Genomic DNA, 17,797 nt, shown 5'->3' on the forward strand with positions numbered 1-17,797 from the left:
GTGCTCCCCTGGTGCAATCAGGTGGCTGCTGACAGACCCTGAGTGTGGCAGCAGGACTCAGCGCCGTCCCACAAGTCCAAAGAGACCCAGGCTTGGCTTCAGAAGGAGTGTTACGACTTTGTACCCTTCTGTCACTGGTCCTCCTCCTTCCTTGTCCTGAACCCGCTGGACTACTTTGTTTACATCGAGAACATCACCAACATGACCTCCCACAACACCAAAGCCAGCCTGATTGCTGCCATCTGCCAAACTCCCACCGATACTTGTGAAAAAGACATACTCCCAGTTTCCAGACCTGTATTTAGGCGGTTATTGAGGCTAAAGGCAGCTACATTAAATGGATGTGAACTCTACAACATAATCAAGTTACCTGAATTAATTTTTTCAATAAAAGTTTTAAAATAAAGTGGTAGTGTTGTTTTCTTTAGGCAACAAATTTATCGTTCTACTCTGTAGTGTCTTCTGAATTCAAGGACCAGAATTGGTCTGGTTTGGTCTAGTCTGGTCTGGTATAGTATCCAGTTCAGTGTTGTTATTTGTCTCATGAAAATAAGATTCACCATTACTTTTCTCATATAAGACGGTGCATAGCCATTCAGAGGGGATCTTATTTGGCTGTCAAATACTGTGCTATTTTTATTTGAATACTAGCGGGGAAACCTGACACTGCTCAGGATTTAAGGCAGGATACTCTATCATTTTTCACTATGTTCATAACACAATATGATCTTTTTTTTTTTTTACTGCTTTCTGTTTTGCCGCTTAATATAGTCGTAAGAAAATGAAATTTTGGAAAACTCTCTGAATTAATGTCTTATGCATATGGTTTAACCTTCATTAAAATCGAATATAATTATTTAAAGTTTTAAGCGGCCTCTGGCCCAATGGCTCCAATTCTATTTAATGCCATTCATTCTAGGCAGGTTGAGCCAGCTGTCCCTGAAGGAGAAAATCTCATGGGTATATTAAATTCACAAGCAGTCTCCAGTCGCATATACGTCCCCATGTGTTCGAGTTTTGCCAATGTTATTGTGTGCAATCATAACGGGATTTTGGGGCCGTTCGTAAAAATTATTTTATTGGGCAACAAATATGGAAAAAAAAAAAAAATTGGGGGGGGGGGGACAACAAAGGCAAAATTGTTCAAATAATCAAATAATCCAGAAATTTAATTAAAGTTCAGTTTATTTGAAAGGAAATAAAAATAGATGCTTTTGTTGCCAAAGTTTGGAAACTTTAAAAGTTCTGTAACAATCATGTATATATAAAAAAAAAAGGCATAAGTAAATCTCACAAGAAATATACAGAGAAAAAAAACGTACATTTATCACGTTCCCCCAAACAAAATAGAAAATAGACAAGTTTATTTTTAAAAAGGGTTGAAATAAAAGAAGTAGCATTCAAAAGCAACAAAAATTGTCTTTTTTTTCATTTCGCTCAAAGCCTGTTTGTTTCCGTACAGTATTAAAAAAGACAAAAACAAAAAACCTTCAGACGTTTAAAAGAGTTCAAACAGTTAAAAGTTCAAATATGTAATATATAGAAGAACTAATTTTCTTTCCTTTTGTTTCTTTAGTTCGTATTCGCCTTGTTTAGTTGGCAGTCTTCTAAAACAAATACTTTGTGAGGATTCTTTATTTCTTTCTTTTTTGGGGGGGGCTGGATAGGTTTTTTTTTAAAGTTTCCTTTATGAAAAAAAAATCCCTTCTGGATTATTCCTCAGGAAATTAACATTCGCTTTTCTTTTTTTCTCTCTTGTGCTCTTTACAAAAGGAATATGAAGGAAATATATCGATTGATGAATAAAAGACTTTTTCTCTTTTCAAAGATAGGATTCCAGTGTTGACTGTCAACGGAGCACAAAAAACAGGTCCTATTGGTTTTGGCTGCCTCTCTGTTCTGAAATTAAAATGTCAGCAGACAGAATGTTGACAAGGGAGAGGGGCGGGGGTAAGGATGACACATTTGACGTCTCTCAGTACACTTTGCCTAGCAATTGATCGCAAAATAAGCCACACATCCCCAGGCATGAGTAATACAAGATACAAAACAGAGGCGAATGTTGACCTCCTCATCCTTCTCAGCACTGCCTGATGGGGGAAGGAAAATAAAATTTCCAAAATCGCTAAGAAAAATTAAGGAAAAAAAAGGAGTTATATATTTTGTATGAAATCAACTCCGAATTCAAATAAAAGAGAATGAAAGAGAATAAATATTTTTCAGCCAATGAAAAGAGCTAAATTTATTTCAACCAAAAGCATCAAGAGAATCAGTTAAATATCTGGCACTAAACCGCTGGGAGCCTTTTCTCACACTATAAAAATATAAACATATCTTATCTTTGGCCTAGTATTCAGTAACTGGGGATTTTTATCCTGCACCTCCAAAATCAACAGAGAGTGAGTAGACCATTCCTGTAATGATTTGATCCCTGTTGATTTTGTGGTGGGAGTCAAGTTCTGTGTAATTCTAGGACGTCCACCCTCCCAGGCTTTGCCTTTTCTCTTTGAGAAGGGGTTAGTTTCTTGCTAATCGACTGAAGCGAATGCCGATGGGCCTGCCCAGGCACTTTTTGCAGGTCAAAGTGCCCCTTCTCTGGGACATTGACTTCTCAATCCTATTTTCTGACTCTGGTGTCTAAGTTCTTGCAGTGGGAGAGAACTACATACCCATTCAGTAACTCATCACCATCATGATGGAAAATAATGTTTAGCAGTTTTAAATGACATGCAAACATTCCTTGCATACAAAAAAAAATTACTTGCAACAATAGGTGGGAGAAGAATAGACACAAACTGAACCGTTCTGAACTCTTCTCATAATCAGTAGGAACCTATCTTTTACTGAGTTTATTTTAACCGGAATATTCTGGACAACTCTATTAATTGATGCAAAATTCACATGGTGTTTCCATTATTTTGTCCAACCCCTGTATATATATAATAACTTTTTCAATAAATATTAATCATTTTATATACCTACAGACATTGGTGTTTCATTCTTACACAATCATCAGTGCAGGATGTGATAATTACTGCTGGCCACAGGACTCAAACCAAATCAACAAAGTCAATCTTGGCTTTGCAGGCTGATGTTCTTCCATTTAGCCATCAGAAATTAAGATTTAAATGGAAGTGAATTGAGTTACTTATGAATCCATGTAAGCAAGCTTTTCATAATTCAGACACCGATAGGGAGTTTGGAATAATCCATGCAGCTAATTTGCTGCCGTATTCTCAATTCACAAATAGGGCTCAACTTTACTTTTACTTAAAGGTGCCATTATAAATAAGCGTATGATCACAATAAAAAACAAAACAAAGGGATTAAATTTATATATTTGATTCTCGGTTTGGTATTAGTAGGTTAGTAGTCATTCTTGCTAACCTGTTGACTGTATCATTGACTGTTTGACTTGTTGAGTGTGTTGTTGGCTGGCTTGACGCTGCACCCTGTAATGACCTGTGATGCGCCAAACGTTTCTATTTATAGACAACACACAGACGTAGTTGTAGATATGTATATGATAGAACTGATGCAATGACAAAAAAATGACGCTTGCTCAATGTCATGTATGCTCCTCTCTACATATTTATTGTTCAGTGAGGTGTGATCTTTTTTTAAAAATATTTACTTGACCATTTCAGATCAATCCCAACATATTCGCCAACAGTCTCTAATCACAATTATATTCCTAAGCTCTTTTTGTGATTTGTTATTTCGATAATAAGGTGCCTTGTCAGTTCATCGAAATCAGAATGGCCTTTGTGGGAAAATTAGGGAAACAACACGGGTTGTAGATACACTGGCGAGTGGTTTCCCTGGGCTTGGTAAGCATATAGCTGACGAGGGATTCAAGAAAGCGCCTTCTCCTGTATAGTGGATCAAAACTCATGTGAGAGAAAGCATGCAACACACTTATCCTCCATGTTAGATACAAGCCTTACATTGGTGAAACATAACCATCCTATCAATGATAGAAAGTCTGATCCGTAAGTTTTTTTTTCTTTTTTCTTTTCATCATTTTGGTGTTATGGTGGAGACAATGCCTTGGAGTAGAAGAAAATAGAAATGTGCTTCTTGTTTCGGTATATCCACATTTGTTATGCTCCAGTTTTCGGAGCATAACACACGGAGCGGAATTTAAATGAAAAGAAAATGAAAAAAAAAATGATTTTATCATTACATTCGACACTTAAAGGTTTTTAAAATTTTTAAATTTAAATTTTATTTAAAATAAGTGTCTTCAAAAAGTGTGTGACCATTTTCTCCTTTAAATTCCCGCTTGATAACCGGAGCATTACACATGTGGATTTACCGAAACAAGACACATTTCTATTCTCTTCTACTCCAAGGCATTGTCTCCACCATAACACCAAAATGATGAAAAGAAAAAAGAAAAAAAAACTTACAGATCGGACTTCCTATCCTGATGAGGTTATTTATTAATGAAATATTGTCAAAAAATAAATAAATAAATAAAATAAAAAGATGATTCAACACTTTTTGTATTTTTATATACAGGATGCACTTCTAAATTGATTAACTTATTATTATAAAATTCGAAAAAACAACTGCTAGGCTTAAGGGGTTGTAATGTGGGTTATATGAGGGTTATATATAGTGTAATGGTATTTTAATATAGGGCAGGTAAAATATTCCTTTGCTCAAGATTGCAAATGATACATAGACATCAGAAATTCCTCTATTCTAAGAATAACAGGCATGTTCAAAATTTTACTCATTGTCTTATACAGTCCTGAGCAACGCTGGGTGGCCTTGCTAGTTGTTATATATATATATATATATATATATATATATATATATATATATATATATATATATATAATTATTTACTATAATAATTATTATATATATATATATAATTATTTGCCATAATAATTATATATATAATTATTATATTATATATATATAATTATTTACTATAATAATTATATATATATAATTATTTACCATAATAATTATATATATATATATATATATATATATATATATATATATATATATATATATATATAAAATAAAAATTACAATTAAATTTACCAAAATGATCCAAGATGGTAAAACTAAAGTATATTATAAATATTAAAGAATTGATATTTATAAATTAATCTCAACCAGATGTAAAAAGCTCGATAAAAGGAGATAGAGCTTATAATAATTATTAATTACTTTTTGTGGTCCTGGATATGACCTAAAACTATATCCGATGGTGAATCCGACTTAAAAAAACAAATATACTCCATTAAAAATCGTTCCTCAAAATAACTAGATTCGGCATTGAATAACCTGAAAAAGGTTGATATGCCGTAAAGCAAAAACAACCAACCAATTACTTTTTGTTTTGGCAGCCGTGTCAAACGCATATCTTATCTTTCTTTTATTAATATTATTGGAGTTTTTTCCCCTTTTCCTTGTACATATTTGTGAATTATTCCATGGATTTCGGCCTTTTAGATTATTTTGGACCATCTTCCAATTACGTGATTTCCTTGGATTTTACTTGTGCGAATGGAAAATTAATTAACTTTCTTGGATTTACATTTTTGGATTTTACCGTCATTGGATAATTTACCTTTCACCAGACTATACATTCACGTGAAATCACCTTTTTCTTCACCAAATTCCTTCTGCTTCACTTTTTGTTATCAAGTAAGATCTTTGACTTACTTGCAGTTTCATCAAATACTTTTGTATGCAAAATCCGATCCCGCATTTTGCTAATTCCTACCCTCTGATGAGAAGGAAAGTATTTCTTCGAAACTCCGCAGATTAAGGACTATCCACTTATTAAGTATTTCCTTTTCAGATTAAATATGTTTTTAACTCTTTTTCAAAGTGTTTTTAACATGTTTTATTAACTATTTGCTCTTATGTATATATATATATATATATTAGGGAAAATACCCGTTCCAGGATCGGTAAATTTAAATTTTGCACCGCTTTTACAAAGATAAGGATCAAAATATAAAGATACTGAACTTTATTTCTAGAATGCTTATTTCAATTTTGGTCAGCATCGGATATATGATTTTTATTATAGAAAATTTAAGCTTTTAAGAAAAACAATTGAAATTCAACGAACCATGAAAAAAAATTCAATGTAAATTTAATGCAAATCTGAAATATTTGGATTTTCTAATGGGAGACTGTGCCCATAATCCCTAAAAACATGTTAAAATATTTCAAATAAACTTAAATTTAGGGAATATTTATTGATTGAACTCTAATACCCATTGGCAACATTTCACAAAAATCAGGGCTTTCACCACCTTTGCATGAAACTAAATTAAACTAAATATAGCTCACATTGAAACCCCTTAAGCCTAGCAGCTCTGTTCCAAATTTTATGAGCTATTAATAGGTATGGGCAAAAATGAGCGGCCAAAAATAGGGGGACCTAGTTTTGAAAGCCGATTTATCATAATTTTTTTGTAGGTTTGCGACTACTTTTTGATTGTATTTGAAAGATTTAGAGACTAAAGTTAATTTCCTAAAGGAAAAAAATATTTGTACACGTGAAAAAAAAAAAGTTATGAAAAATGTTTTCACTGCGAGCTAACCAATTCAACTAAATTTTGAAGTTAAATAAATTCATTTTAAAAATCCTTTAAAAGATAAATATTAGTTTTCTGGGTTTATTTCAAAGATAATTAGTTAAGTCGTAAGATATTGAATTAAATAATTAAAAAAAAAAAAAACAACACCTTGTTTGTGCTCCCCCTCAACTTAATTAGCCCTCAAAAAGCAAGCATTTACCGTACGTCAAAAACGCAACAGACTAAATAAATGTAAACACGATTATAAGGAGGCCCAAAATTTCAGCCAATCGAAACGATGTTTCAAAATGAAGTAATGATAGTAAAAGGAGGTAGGGGTGCCAGACGCCCCCCCCCCAGACGTGCATCCATACATTCCTATTCTGAACGTTTGTATCAATTTTTTGTTGGAATTTTTTCTGTTTTTACACCAACAATTGTATACTCCCCCCCCCTGTGTATATACTTATATTTTTTATGCTGGTTCATGATTTATATTTATATATATTGTTTTATTGGATTGGGTTTCGTGTCCTTTTTTTTGTACGAAACTACTACGATTTTGAATAAAACCCTGCTAGCTCCGTTGTGCTGAGGTCCAAGAGAAGAGGCCTTCCTTTTTTCGAATTCACCAGCTAGGCAGGAGGACGTGCATCCCATCAGCTGAGCGTGAATCCTAAAGCCTTTTCCTCCAAGGAGAAGAACTGTACAACACAGTAGATGCGACGAGGCGGTTCTCCTTTCAACTTCTATTGGGCACTGCTACGGAGAGAGTGTCTTCAGGGAAAGAAACTCATATTCAAAGAAGTGATACAAGCTACACAGACCCTTTCCACAGACTTGGAGCAAGCAGCGAGCCTTTAATTTAACGAATTTAAAAGGTGCTTGAACTTTGAACGTTATTTTTGTGAGTACGTTCCTTTATTTAAGGCTTTATTTCGGAAATACTTTTACTTTTAATATTTTCTGTGGTAGTCGGGTTGACAAACGACCCTTCCGTTAATACATTGTTTTATATAGAAGAACCAGCATTTTTTGTTTTGTTACTGTAATATTGCGAGCGTGTTTTGTCTTCGTTATTTTGGCGTTTCTTGTTAATGCCGGCAAAGGGAAACAATTTGCAACTGTTTTCTGTAAATAAAACCGGGTTTGTATTACTGTACACATAGATTCGAAAAAGTTGTCAAAAAACAAATATATAACAAACAAATGTGGCAATCGTGAAGAAAGAGAGAGCCTGTTTCCTCCGTTTGACTATAGGTGGCGTTACTGTCTGTCCCCCCCCCCGTTACGGAAGCACAAAATGTATATAATGCTACCCTTGAAATAAAAATAAATGTTTTTGTTATATTTTAATTTTAAACATGTTTTTTTTTGTTGTTTTTTTGCAAATATATTTAAGTTTTATTTTTTTTCAAACATTTACGTTTTTTTTTTTTGCAAACATATTTAAGTTTTATTTTTCCAAACATTTACGTTTTTTTTTTTTTACGTTTTTTTTTGTTTTTTTTTTTTTGTTTTTTGCAAGCATACACTAAATGTTTTTGCTATATTTCTCTTTTAAACATATTTATGGGTACAACCGTTTTTCCGCGAGTATTTTTTACGCTCTTATGATAAAAAAGAAAAATCAACGTTTTTTTTTTTTTTAAATCTTTTATGGGCCCCTCCCCCCCCTTTTTTTTTTTTTTTTTTAAATTTTTCTGCACTTATTTTACCGTATCCGCGAGTATATATATATATATATATATATATATATATATATATATATATATATATATATATATATATATATTTGAAAAAGGATATTGTAAAACCTGAATCTTATTTGAAACTACTATTAAAAAATAGCGCGGTACAATAAGTGCATAAGCAAACTTTTCAAAAAGAAAAATATTTAAAAAATATTTAGTTTATGCTTGCTAAAAAAAAAAAAAAACGTAAATGTTTGAAAATAAACAAGCAACAACGCGTAAATGTTTGGAAAAATAAAACTTAAATATGTTTGCAAAAACAAAAAAAAACAAATTTAAATATGTTTGCAAAAAAAACAAAAAAAAAACATGTTTAAAATTAAAATATAACAAAAACATTTATTTTTATTTCAAGAGTGGCATTGTAAACATTTTGTGCTTCCGTAACTGGGTGGACAGACAGTAACGCCACCTATAGTCAAACGGAGGAAACAGGCTCTCTCTTTCTTCACGATTACCACAAATGTTATCAAAGGCAAGATAAGTTACTTTTCTACCAAACTGGATATAATTTTCGTGTTTTTATTCAATTTAACATGTTTATTCAGCTCGAAAAGCATACAGTGTTTACCGATGTATTGGAAAAATTCAAGATGGCGGCCGATTCTCTCTTTAACACGGTAAGTTCAGGAAAAGGTGTTATAAATAATAAACTAGACAAAATACTATTAAAAACCACCGAATATATGTCAAGTTATGTCACGGTAACATATATTGAGCGAATTTCTAACAGTATTTTGTCTAGTTTATTATTTATTACACCTTTTTCCAAACTTATCGTGTTAAAGAGAGAATCGGCCGCCATCTTGAATTTTCCAATACATACATCGGTAACGGTAAACACTATATGCTTTTCGAGCTGAATAAACATGTTAAATTGAATAAAAACACGAAAATTATATCCAGTTTGGTAGAAAAGTAACTTATCTTGCCTTTGATAACATTTATTTGTTATATATTTGTTTTTTGACAACTTTTTCGAATCTATGTGTACAGTAATACAAACCCGATTTCTGTCCTGCCGTTATTTTAACCAGGGTTAAATTGGCCTGTTTTCACAAGCCTGCTACTTAACGCTGACGCTACCTCCCTTACCCTTTTAGCCTTTGAACTACTGTCTCCTTTCTGTGGTCTTGTTTGAATTAGAGAGTGCTTTTTTGTATTTCCCTTTTTTGTTGCAGGCGAACGTGAATTTATTTTAAACTTTTGTATTTTTAAATTTTGTTGGTCTAATTATTGTAAACCTCACGATGTCGGTCGATTCATCTTCATCTTTCCTTGTTAAGAAACGAAGTTCTTACAAAGGCAGAATTGTGACTGCCTTAGATTTATTAAAGTCAAGAGGAGAAAGTTTGTCCAGGGATTATTTTCAATCCGAGAGAGCCATAATAGAGGATTGGCTGGCGTCGGTAAATCTGTTAAGTGAACAGATTTGCGACCGCCACTTGGAGGAAGATGGGGACGAGTCTGTCGTTTCTACGGACTATAGTGTTGAGGTTGAGTTTGCCGCGGGTATCAGAATGGATCTCTTCAGTTTAGCTAGCAGGTTTGACAAGCTTTCTGTCACCCCCCCCCCCAGTGAGTGCTAGCAATATTGAAAGGGCACCTATTCACCATACTTTGGCACCCAAGTTAAATTGTCCAACCTTTGACGCCAGTTCCTTGGATGCGGATAAATTTGCGTTCAAGAACTTCTTATCCCAGTTTGAAAACTGTGTTATGAACGTAGCGTCTAAGAGCTTACGGCTCCAAATTCTAAAGAACCATCTCTCTGGTTATGCTTTCCAAATCGTGGAACCCTTAACCATTTCTGAGGAGAACTATCAGGTTGCGTTGGACCTCCTGACTGAGGAGTTTTTGGATCGGGAGTGTATTGTAGATGCAATTTTGGAGCAGATTTTTGGCTCAAAACCCATGTTGTCTGAGGACTTTTCTTCAGTCAAGCATTTTTTGACAAAGATGAAGGCGGATCTTCTCGAATTGAAGAATTCGTTTAATATGGATTGTTTGGAGGAGGGTAGTTCCGGCCACAGGGTGATGAGTCATGTGATCTTCGCCAAGTTGCCTGGAATGTTGAGAAGGGAAATGATTCGTACTGCAGGATCGAATTATCCTTTTCTGGAACAAATTTTTGCGTCCTATAATAGCATTATTCGGACTTTCCTCTTAACTAAGCCACGGGCAGCTAGTAGCCATGCGCTTGAAAAGCATAAGCCCAATTATTCCTATGGTGGGAGAGCTGTAGGCAAGACCCTCAAAAAAGATTCCCTGAATAGAAAACCTACAACCTTGGAAAATTTCAAGGTTGCGTCAAAGGTGGTTTGATACAAATGCAATTTTTGTATGACCAATGAGCATATTTCTTTCCTTTGTAGGAAATATGTTTCCTTGGAGGAGAGACTTGCACGCTGCAAAACAGCTAATTTATGCACTTTGTGTACCAGTCGCATACACCCTACTTCCCGTTGTCCTGGCAAGACTGATAGTCTTGCCTTCCAATGTTGGCAGTGTAATAGTAGAAGTCACTTTGGTGCCCTTTGCCCAGTGATTAAGAAAGCTGATGTAACATCCAATGTGTGTTATCAAAGTAGAGACCAGCATCAGGATCTCCTCCTACCCATCATGAGTATTAGGGTCATTAAAGGAGGTAAGGAGCAATGCTTTAATTGTTTGTTGGACACTGGGAGTCAGCGATCCTACCTGTCGAGTGGGTTGTTAAACCAGATAGGGTACAAGGAAGGGATAAGCGATTCAAAAGTGTATGATGTCAATACCTTTCTTGGTTCTGTCCGTAAGAGTATGAGAGAGGTTGGTCTGTCAGTGGTACTATCTGAGGGTACCCGTGAGATACCCTTCTTGATAGATGATGATATAGACATGAAATTCACTGTTCCTGGATTGTCATCAGCAGTCAGGAATTTCTCTCAGAAGTCTGTTAGGTTAGCTGTGGATTTTTCGAATGTCAGAAATGATACGATTCACGTTCATGGGTTGGTTGGTGTGGACCTGTTGCAGTACTTGCACTCAATGAAATTAATCAAGTTCTTGAATGGATATGCATGGGAGGTCGCTCAGGGCATTATCCCCTTTGGAAATGTTGAACATTTTCAGCTCTTGGAGACGAGCTCTGCTGCTCGTGACTGCATGCAAGTGAACAATTATCAAAGCATTATCTCCCAGTATTCTGCATGTCCTGTCACACATGTTAATTTTGTAATGAATCCCAAGGCTGACTACCTGGATCCTTGTCAGACATTTGAAGAGTCGAGTGTGGAGCGGAAGCTGGACATGATGTTCAGTTTAGAATCATTGGGGTTAAAGGATGACAATCCTATAAGCAGCTTTGATAAGTCCAAGATTAGTGCTTTCCGTGACTCCATAGTTTATGAGAATGATACTTATTACGTGGAGCTGCCTTGGGAAGAGGACAAGATCAAGTCTGTCCCTTCTAACTATAATGTGGCATTGGGAGTCCTCGACCAAGTAGTCATGAATCTGACAAAGAAACAGCTCTATGAGGACTACTGTAAAGTTTTCCTTGAACAAGAGAAGGAAGGCTTCATTGAAAGATGCCATATTGAGCCGGCACAGTATAAAAGTTATATTTGGATCCCACATAGGCCTGTGTTTAAGAATGACTGTCAAAGTACCACTAAAATACGGCCTATGTTTAATTGCTTTCTCAAGACGGGTGGCTGTCCTTCTCTTAATGAAGCGGCCTACCCAGGCATAAATCTGTTCACTGATATGTTGGACCTGTTGCTTAAATTTAGGACAGATAGGTACGTGTTACTCGCTGACGTCAGGAAAGCCTTTCTTATGATCAGGCTAAAGAAGGACTCGGATAAAAATAAATTCTGTTTCTTCTTGAAGTTAAGCCAGGAGTTAGTTTGCTTCCGATACAATACACTTATCTTTGGATTTGTTGCCAGTCCTTTCATTTTAAATTATGTGCTTAAACATCACTTGAGCAAGTATGAAGAGAATGCCTGTATAAAGATGCTTAGCGGTCATTTCTATGTGGACAACTTAGTTAAAACCCATAATAGCCCTGATGAATTGTTGTCCCTTTACCAGGAAGCTGGCAAAATAATGTTAGAAGGTAATTTTCTACTAAGGTCCTGCAACTCTAATAATGAGCTGTTGAGATCTCAAATGGAAAAAGATGGGAGTTTGGTAGTTCACAATTCCTGTTTCGAGAAGGTACGAGGGTATTTATAAGATCCTAGCGCCGATAAGATTAGCGTTTCCTGCAGTGCCCTCCATACTGGTGCAAGTACTAAGCGAGAAATACTTTCACAAAACTCTAGTGTTTTTGATCCTTTGTCGCTTTGTCTCCCAATTACAATTAAGGGGAGACTGCTCTTACGAGAGCTGTGGAAATTGAAGTTGGGCTGGGATGCCCAGATTCCGGCTGAATATCTGTCTGCATGGAATATTTTATTTGAAGACTTTACGCAACTGAACTCTCTGGAATTTCCTAGATACGTGATGGATAGTTCGGCTCCTGCTCAACTGGTGGTGTTCTGTGATGCCTCTCAGAAGGCCTATGGATTTGCAGCTTATATGGTGCAGGGGTCCTCTCAGAATTTGATATTTGCCAAGTCAAAGGTGGCTCCTTTAGCAAGTAGAACTTTGCCGACCTTCGAGTTGTTGTCGGTTTATTTGGCTCTAAAGTGCCTCCCCAGCTTACTAGAATCTTATCCAGGTATGGTGTTCTCAGACATCTCTGTAGCGGTTGATGCACAGATTGTTTTGTCTTGGGTGTTGTCCGATACCCTCAAGACTAAAAACCAGTTTGTAAAAAACAGGTTAAAAGATATTAAGCAGAATGTGAGTGTGATAAGAGAAAAATATCTTGTGGACATTAGATTTAGATACGTCCCCACATCGGATAACCCTGCTGACTTGATCACGAGAGGTATTGCTCTGAAGAAATTTAAGACCCAGCTCGGATTCTGGCTTTATGGACCTGCCTGGTTGGCAGATGACTGTGTTAATTGGCCCATTAGTGAGCTGAATTGTTTGAGTGCTGACAACCGCATGGTTGTTCTGTCTAATGCCATTCAAAAGGTGGGGCCAGCCCCTGAAGAAGGAGGCTTAATTGGTTTGGAGAGATATTCTTCGCTCGCTAAACTAATGAGGGTGACTACTTATTTGTTTAGATTTGTAAATCGGTTGAAGAAGCGTGATAGGGACCCTGCACTGTGTGCTAAGTTATATTTGTTCAAGCATGTGCAGTCGCAGTTTTTCTCTGAGGAAAAGCAGTTTTTGTTGAATCCGCAAGGCAAACAGGTGCCCCATTTAGTTGTGGATCTAAACTTGTTTATAGATGCTGAGGGTTTGATTAGAACCCGAGGAAGGATGGGTAAAACCGAGTTTTATAATTATGAGGTTTTGTACCCTATACTGCTGCCGAGAAATTCACACCTTACATACCTTATAATCTTAAACAGCCATTCAGACTGTAAACATCTGGGTATTGCTGCCACACTTAACAAATTCCGTTTGTCTGGTTTCTGGGTGCCCAGGGCAAGGCAAGCAGTTAAAACTGCAATTTCCTCATGCAGTTTGTGTCGGAAATATAACTCTATTTCCTTTAGATACCCTAAGGTGACAAATTTGCCTAAACATAGGGTTAATTTGATTCGACCTTTCCTGCATACAGTAGTGGATTTTACGGGTCATTTATGGATACGGACCGATAGTGGAGATAAGGTCTATCTCCTGTTGTTTACATGTTTAAGTGTTCGAGCTGTCCACCTGGAACTCATCGATGATATGAGTACGCATTCGTTTGTGTCAGCTATGATTAGGTTTGTCAACATTTATGGTATTCCTACGCGTTTGTATTCGGACAATGCTAGATCCTTTGTAGCGGGTAGTAGTCTGTTTGAGAAGCTGTATACCTCCGATGAGTTCTCCGATCAATTGGGAAAGTACAACATTAAACATTTGGCGATACCCATGTATTCCCCCTGGTTTGGCAGTGTCTGGGAGAGATTGATCAAGACTGTTAAACTGTGCCTATACAAGTCTATAGGTCGGGGTAGAGTCGATTACTTCGATTTGTTAACTGAGATGTCTGATATACAAAATGCTGTAAATTCTAGACCTCTCACATATAGATGTTCAGGTGATTCTGGTTTGGAAGTCATTACGCCCAATAGTTCCATTCGCCCAAATTATAATGGTGAGGTCTTCCTTAGAACAGACAAAGATGTGTTCATGGATGAACCCCCTGCAAGAACGAGCCTTGTGGAAGCATTGGATTCGCGGGACCTACTATTGAAGGATTTCCGCAGAGTCTGGCACCAAGAATACCTACTCAGTCTGCGCGAACAGAGTAAGGACTTGTACCAGAATAACTTTCATAATATTATTCAGGTTGATGACGGTGAAGAATCCTGCTAAATCTCGGCCTTATTGGTACTTGGGTAGAGTATTGGAACTCGTGGGAGGAGATGATGAAAATGTAAGATCTGTTAAATTGAGGAGGTCAGATGGTGGAATTCATAGCCATTCGCTAAAGCACCTGTACCCTCTGGAGTTGAGCTTGACTCATTCTCACCGGGCAGCTAATCCTCCTAATGAGAACGCTAATGAAGCAGTTACCCCTGTCGATCAACCTACGGACCAAGGTGTTAGATGTGGAAGACCTCAAAGACGCAGGAGGAGGAGGAGGTCTGATAATGAACATGATTTTTTGTGGTATTAGACCGAGCTAGTCGTCGTTGTTGTTTTGATTTTTTTTTTATCTGAACATGTCTCAACTGTACATCGTGTGGTATTGTGAAAATTTTCGTATTGTAAATTTTACAGGTGTCATCCAACTGTATGTTGACTGCCATTTCCTGTTGGGGGAGAATGTTGGAATTTTTTCTGTTTTTACACCAACAATTATATACTCCCCCCCCCCTGTGTATATACTTATATCTTTTATGCTGGTTCATGATTTATATTTATATATATTGTTTTATTGGATTGGGTTTCGTGTCCTTTTTTTTGTACGAAACTACTACGATTTTGAATAAAACCCTGCTAACTCCGTTGTGCTGAGGTCCAAGAGAAGAGGCCTTCCTTTTTTCGAATTCACCAGCTAGGCAGGAGGACGTGCATCCCATCAGCTGAGCGTGAATCCTAAAGCCTTTCCCTCCAAGAAGAACTGTACAACAGTACAACACAGTAGACGCGACGAGGCGGTTCTCCTTTCAACTTCTATTGGGCACTGCTACGGAGAGAGTGTTTTCAGGGAAAGAAACTCATATTCAAAGAAGTGATACAAGCTTCAAACCCTTTCCATAGACTTGGAGCAAGCAGCGAGCCTTTAATTTAATGAATTTAAAAGGTGCTTTAACTTTGAACATTATTTTTGTGAGTTCCTTTATTTAAGGCTTTATTTCGGAAGTACTTTTACTTTTAATATTTTCTGTGGTAGTCGGGTTGACAAACGACCCTTCCGTTAAAACATTGTTTTATATAGAAGAACCAGCATTTTTTGTTTTGTTACTGTAATATTGCGAGCGTGTTTTGTCTTCGTTATTTTGGCGTTTCTTGTTAATGCCGGCAAAGGGAAACAATTTGCAACTGTTTTCTGTAAATAAAACCTATTTTTCATTTCAAACAAGACCTGTATTAACTTCTTTACCCCCATTTCTTTCTTAATTTTATCCTCTTATTTTTTTTGCTGGCTTTGTTCACGCGTCGAATTTATCTGGAAGCAAGATAAATTTCGACATTTTATTATTTTTAATTATTTTTTATGTTCCTGTTTTTAAATTATTTTTTTAAATTATTGTTCGAGATTATATAAAAATTATGCTACGCGGAAAGTTTCACATTCATGCACGCAAGGAAATTATTAAAATCTTGCATATAAAAATTATGCGAAATCTGTAATTTAAAAAATAAAAAGTAGAAATATTTTTGCTATTATAATTTTGTGTGTGTGTGTGTGTGTGTGTGTGTAAAAATATTCAATAAACAATGCTTAATTCAATGGTAATATAGGTAGTTCGAGAAATTCATTTTTCTTCGAGTTATATCGAATTCATTAATACGGATTTTAGGGGCTTTTTTTTGTAATGTTCCTGTAAAAAAAGCAAAAATAAATTCTTGCGTTTTTTTTTTTATTTAATACTGAAAATTATAACTTTAGCAAAGGTATTTTTTGTTTAAACAAAATAATACATTTCCATTCAGATTTAAATAAAAATAATCAGTTCATTATATTCCGCGATCATTATTTGATAAATACTGAAAATTTGAATAAAATTGGTTAATACAGATTTTTGGTGAATTTTTAAGTAAAGGGAGGGGTCAAAATGATTATACATTTTGAGTAGGCACCGCCAAAACTGGGGGGGGGGGACAGGTAAGTACTTTTTGACGGACCGTCTTTTTAAAAATCTACCAAAAATCAGGTCATTATCCGATCAATACGAAATTTTCAGCAATTATTAAGAGAAGAATGAACTTTATACCAGTGTACTTATTTTTCATAAACGATATTTATATATATATATTTTTGCTTACACCCCCCCCTTGTTTTGAGGGGGGGGGTCCAAATATGCTTAAAATAATCATCTGAATTTGAACAAAACATATTGTGTTGTTGTAAGGGACAGGATTATAAATTAAAAAACAACAAAAATTGTTTGCATAGCTTATTTTGACGTCTGAATATCAGAACTTCGATTGTGTTTAGTTTAATTATCCCGCTTTTGAGTTGTGAAGTGTGAAATTCGGTGAATATGTTAAGTAAAATAATTAGTTTAAGTTAAGCAAAACAACAGAAATTTTTTTTTTAAATATTTATACGAAAAAAGCCATTTTAAAATCTTTGATAAATAAATTAATTTTTTTTTTTTTTAGCGAGCCGAATAATGCATGACCATTATTAAACAGGGCATGCTTTGAAGAATCGATACAAAAAAAAGTTCGATAAATATTGTGTCCTTTGTGTTAAAAATAGCATTATTTTTTCGATCCCGTTTGAAAACGTTTGCCGCCTTTCGACTACGATGGACCAAACGCGCTGCGCTGAAATAATTTTTTTTTTATTCTGCTTTAAATTGCCCCCCCCCATTTTGGGGAGCCTGGCCCCCACACACATACACATTAAAAACCAAACTCATACAAATGGTCACCCATCTGGTACTGGCCAGCCTCAGCGTTAATAATACATTAAAATTTTCGTCACTGAAAAATAAGTGTTTTTTTGGCCTGTTTGGTTTTCCATAGTTTGCTTTTTATTAAGCTAAGCACAAATGTAAACATTGTCTAGATCGACGCGAAGTAACTAGTTGCCTATATGAATAAGTTGAATTATCTGAAATCCAGGTACTTATATTATAATATTTTTGCATATTCTCATAGAAAATCACCCTAAATCTTAGTTAGACAACAAATAAATTATTTCAAAAACCTTTTTTTTTTTTTTTTTTTTTTTTTTAAATATTTATATATGTTTTTTGTGCAAAC

General features: G+C 35.4%; 4 protein-coding genes across 6 annotated transcripts in view; 3 read left to right on the top strand and 1 right to left on the bottom strand.

The window, feature by feature from the left end:
- Positions 1-3,911, bottom strand: part of LOC145239771 (uncharacterized) — a 32,933-nt gene extending 29,022 nt beyond the window's left edge. Inside the window, exon 1 of the mRNA XM_080103211.1 lies at positions 3,388-3,911. Within this exon, the coding sequence (XP_079959337.1) occupies positions 3,388-3,403 (16 nt within the window). The 5' untranslated portion in view covers positions 3,404-3,911. The remainder of the gene's footprint in view (positions 1-3,387) is intronic.
- Positions 3,912-7,148: 3,237 nt separating this feature from the next.
- Positions 7,149-17,797, top strand: part of LOC145239772 (splicing factor 3A subunit 2-like) — a 39,735-nt gene continuing 29,086 nt past the window's right edge. The window contains exon 1 of one of the 3 annotated variants that reach the window (XM_080103214.1): positions 7,149-7,471. The gene's annotated coding sequence lies outside the window, so the exon portion shown is untranslated. The remainder of the gene's footprint in view (positions 7,472-17,797) is intronic. The other 2 variants (XM_080103215.1, XM_080103213.1) reach the window with 2 other exon arrangements.
- On the top strand, positions 11,192-12,535 carry LOC145240271 (uncharacterized). The gene has a single exon (XM_080103853.1). It carries the CDS (start codon positions 11,192-11,194, stop codon positions 12,533-12,535), a length of 1,344 nt encoding a protein of 447 aa, XP_079959979.1.
- LOC145240272 (uncharacterized) lies at positions 12,806-14,728 on the top strand. Its single transcript, XM_080103854.1, has one exon. The coding sequence runs from the start codon at positions 12,806-12,808 to the stop codon at positions 14,726-14,728; it is 1,923 nt and encodes a 640-aa protein (XP_079959980.1).

The sequence above is a fragment of the Euprymna scolopes genome, chromosome 19 (genome assembly GCF_053919585.1).
Source record: "Euprymna scolopes isolate OS-2025 chromosome 19, ASM5391958v1, whole genome shotgun sequence".
NCBI lineage: Eukaryota > Metazoa > Mollusca > Cephalopoda > Sepiida > Sepiolidae > Euprymna > Euprymna scolopes.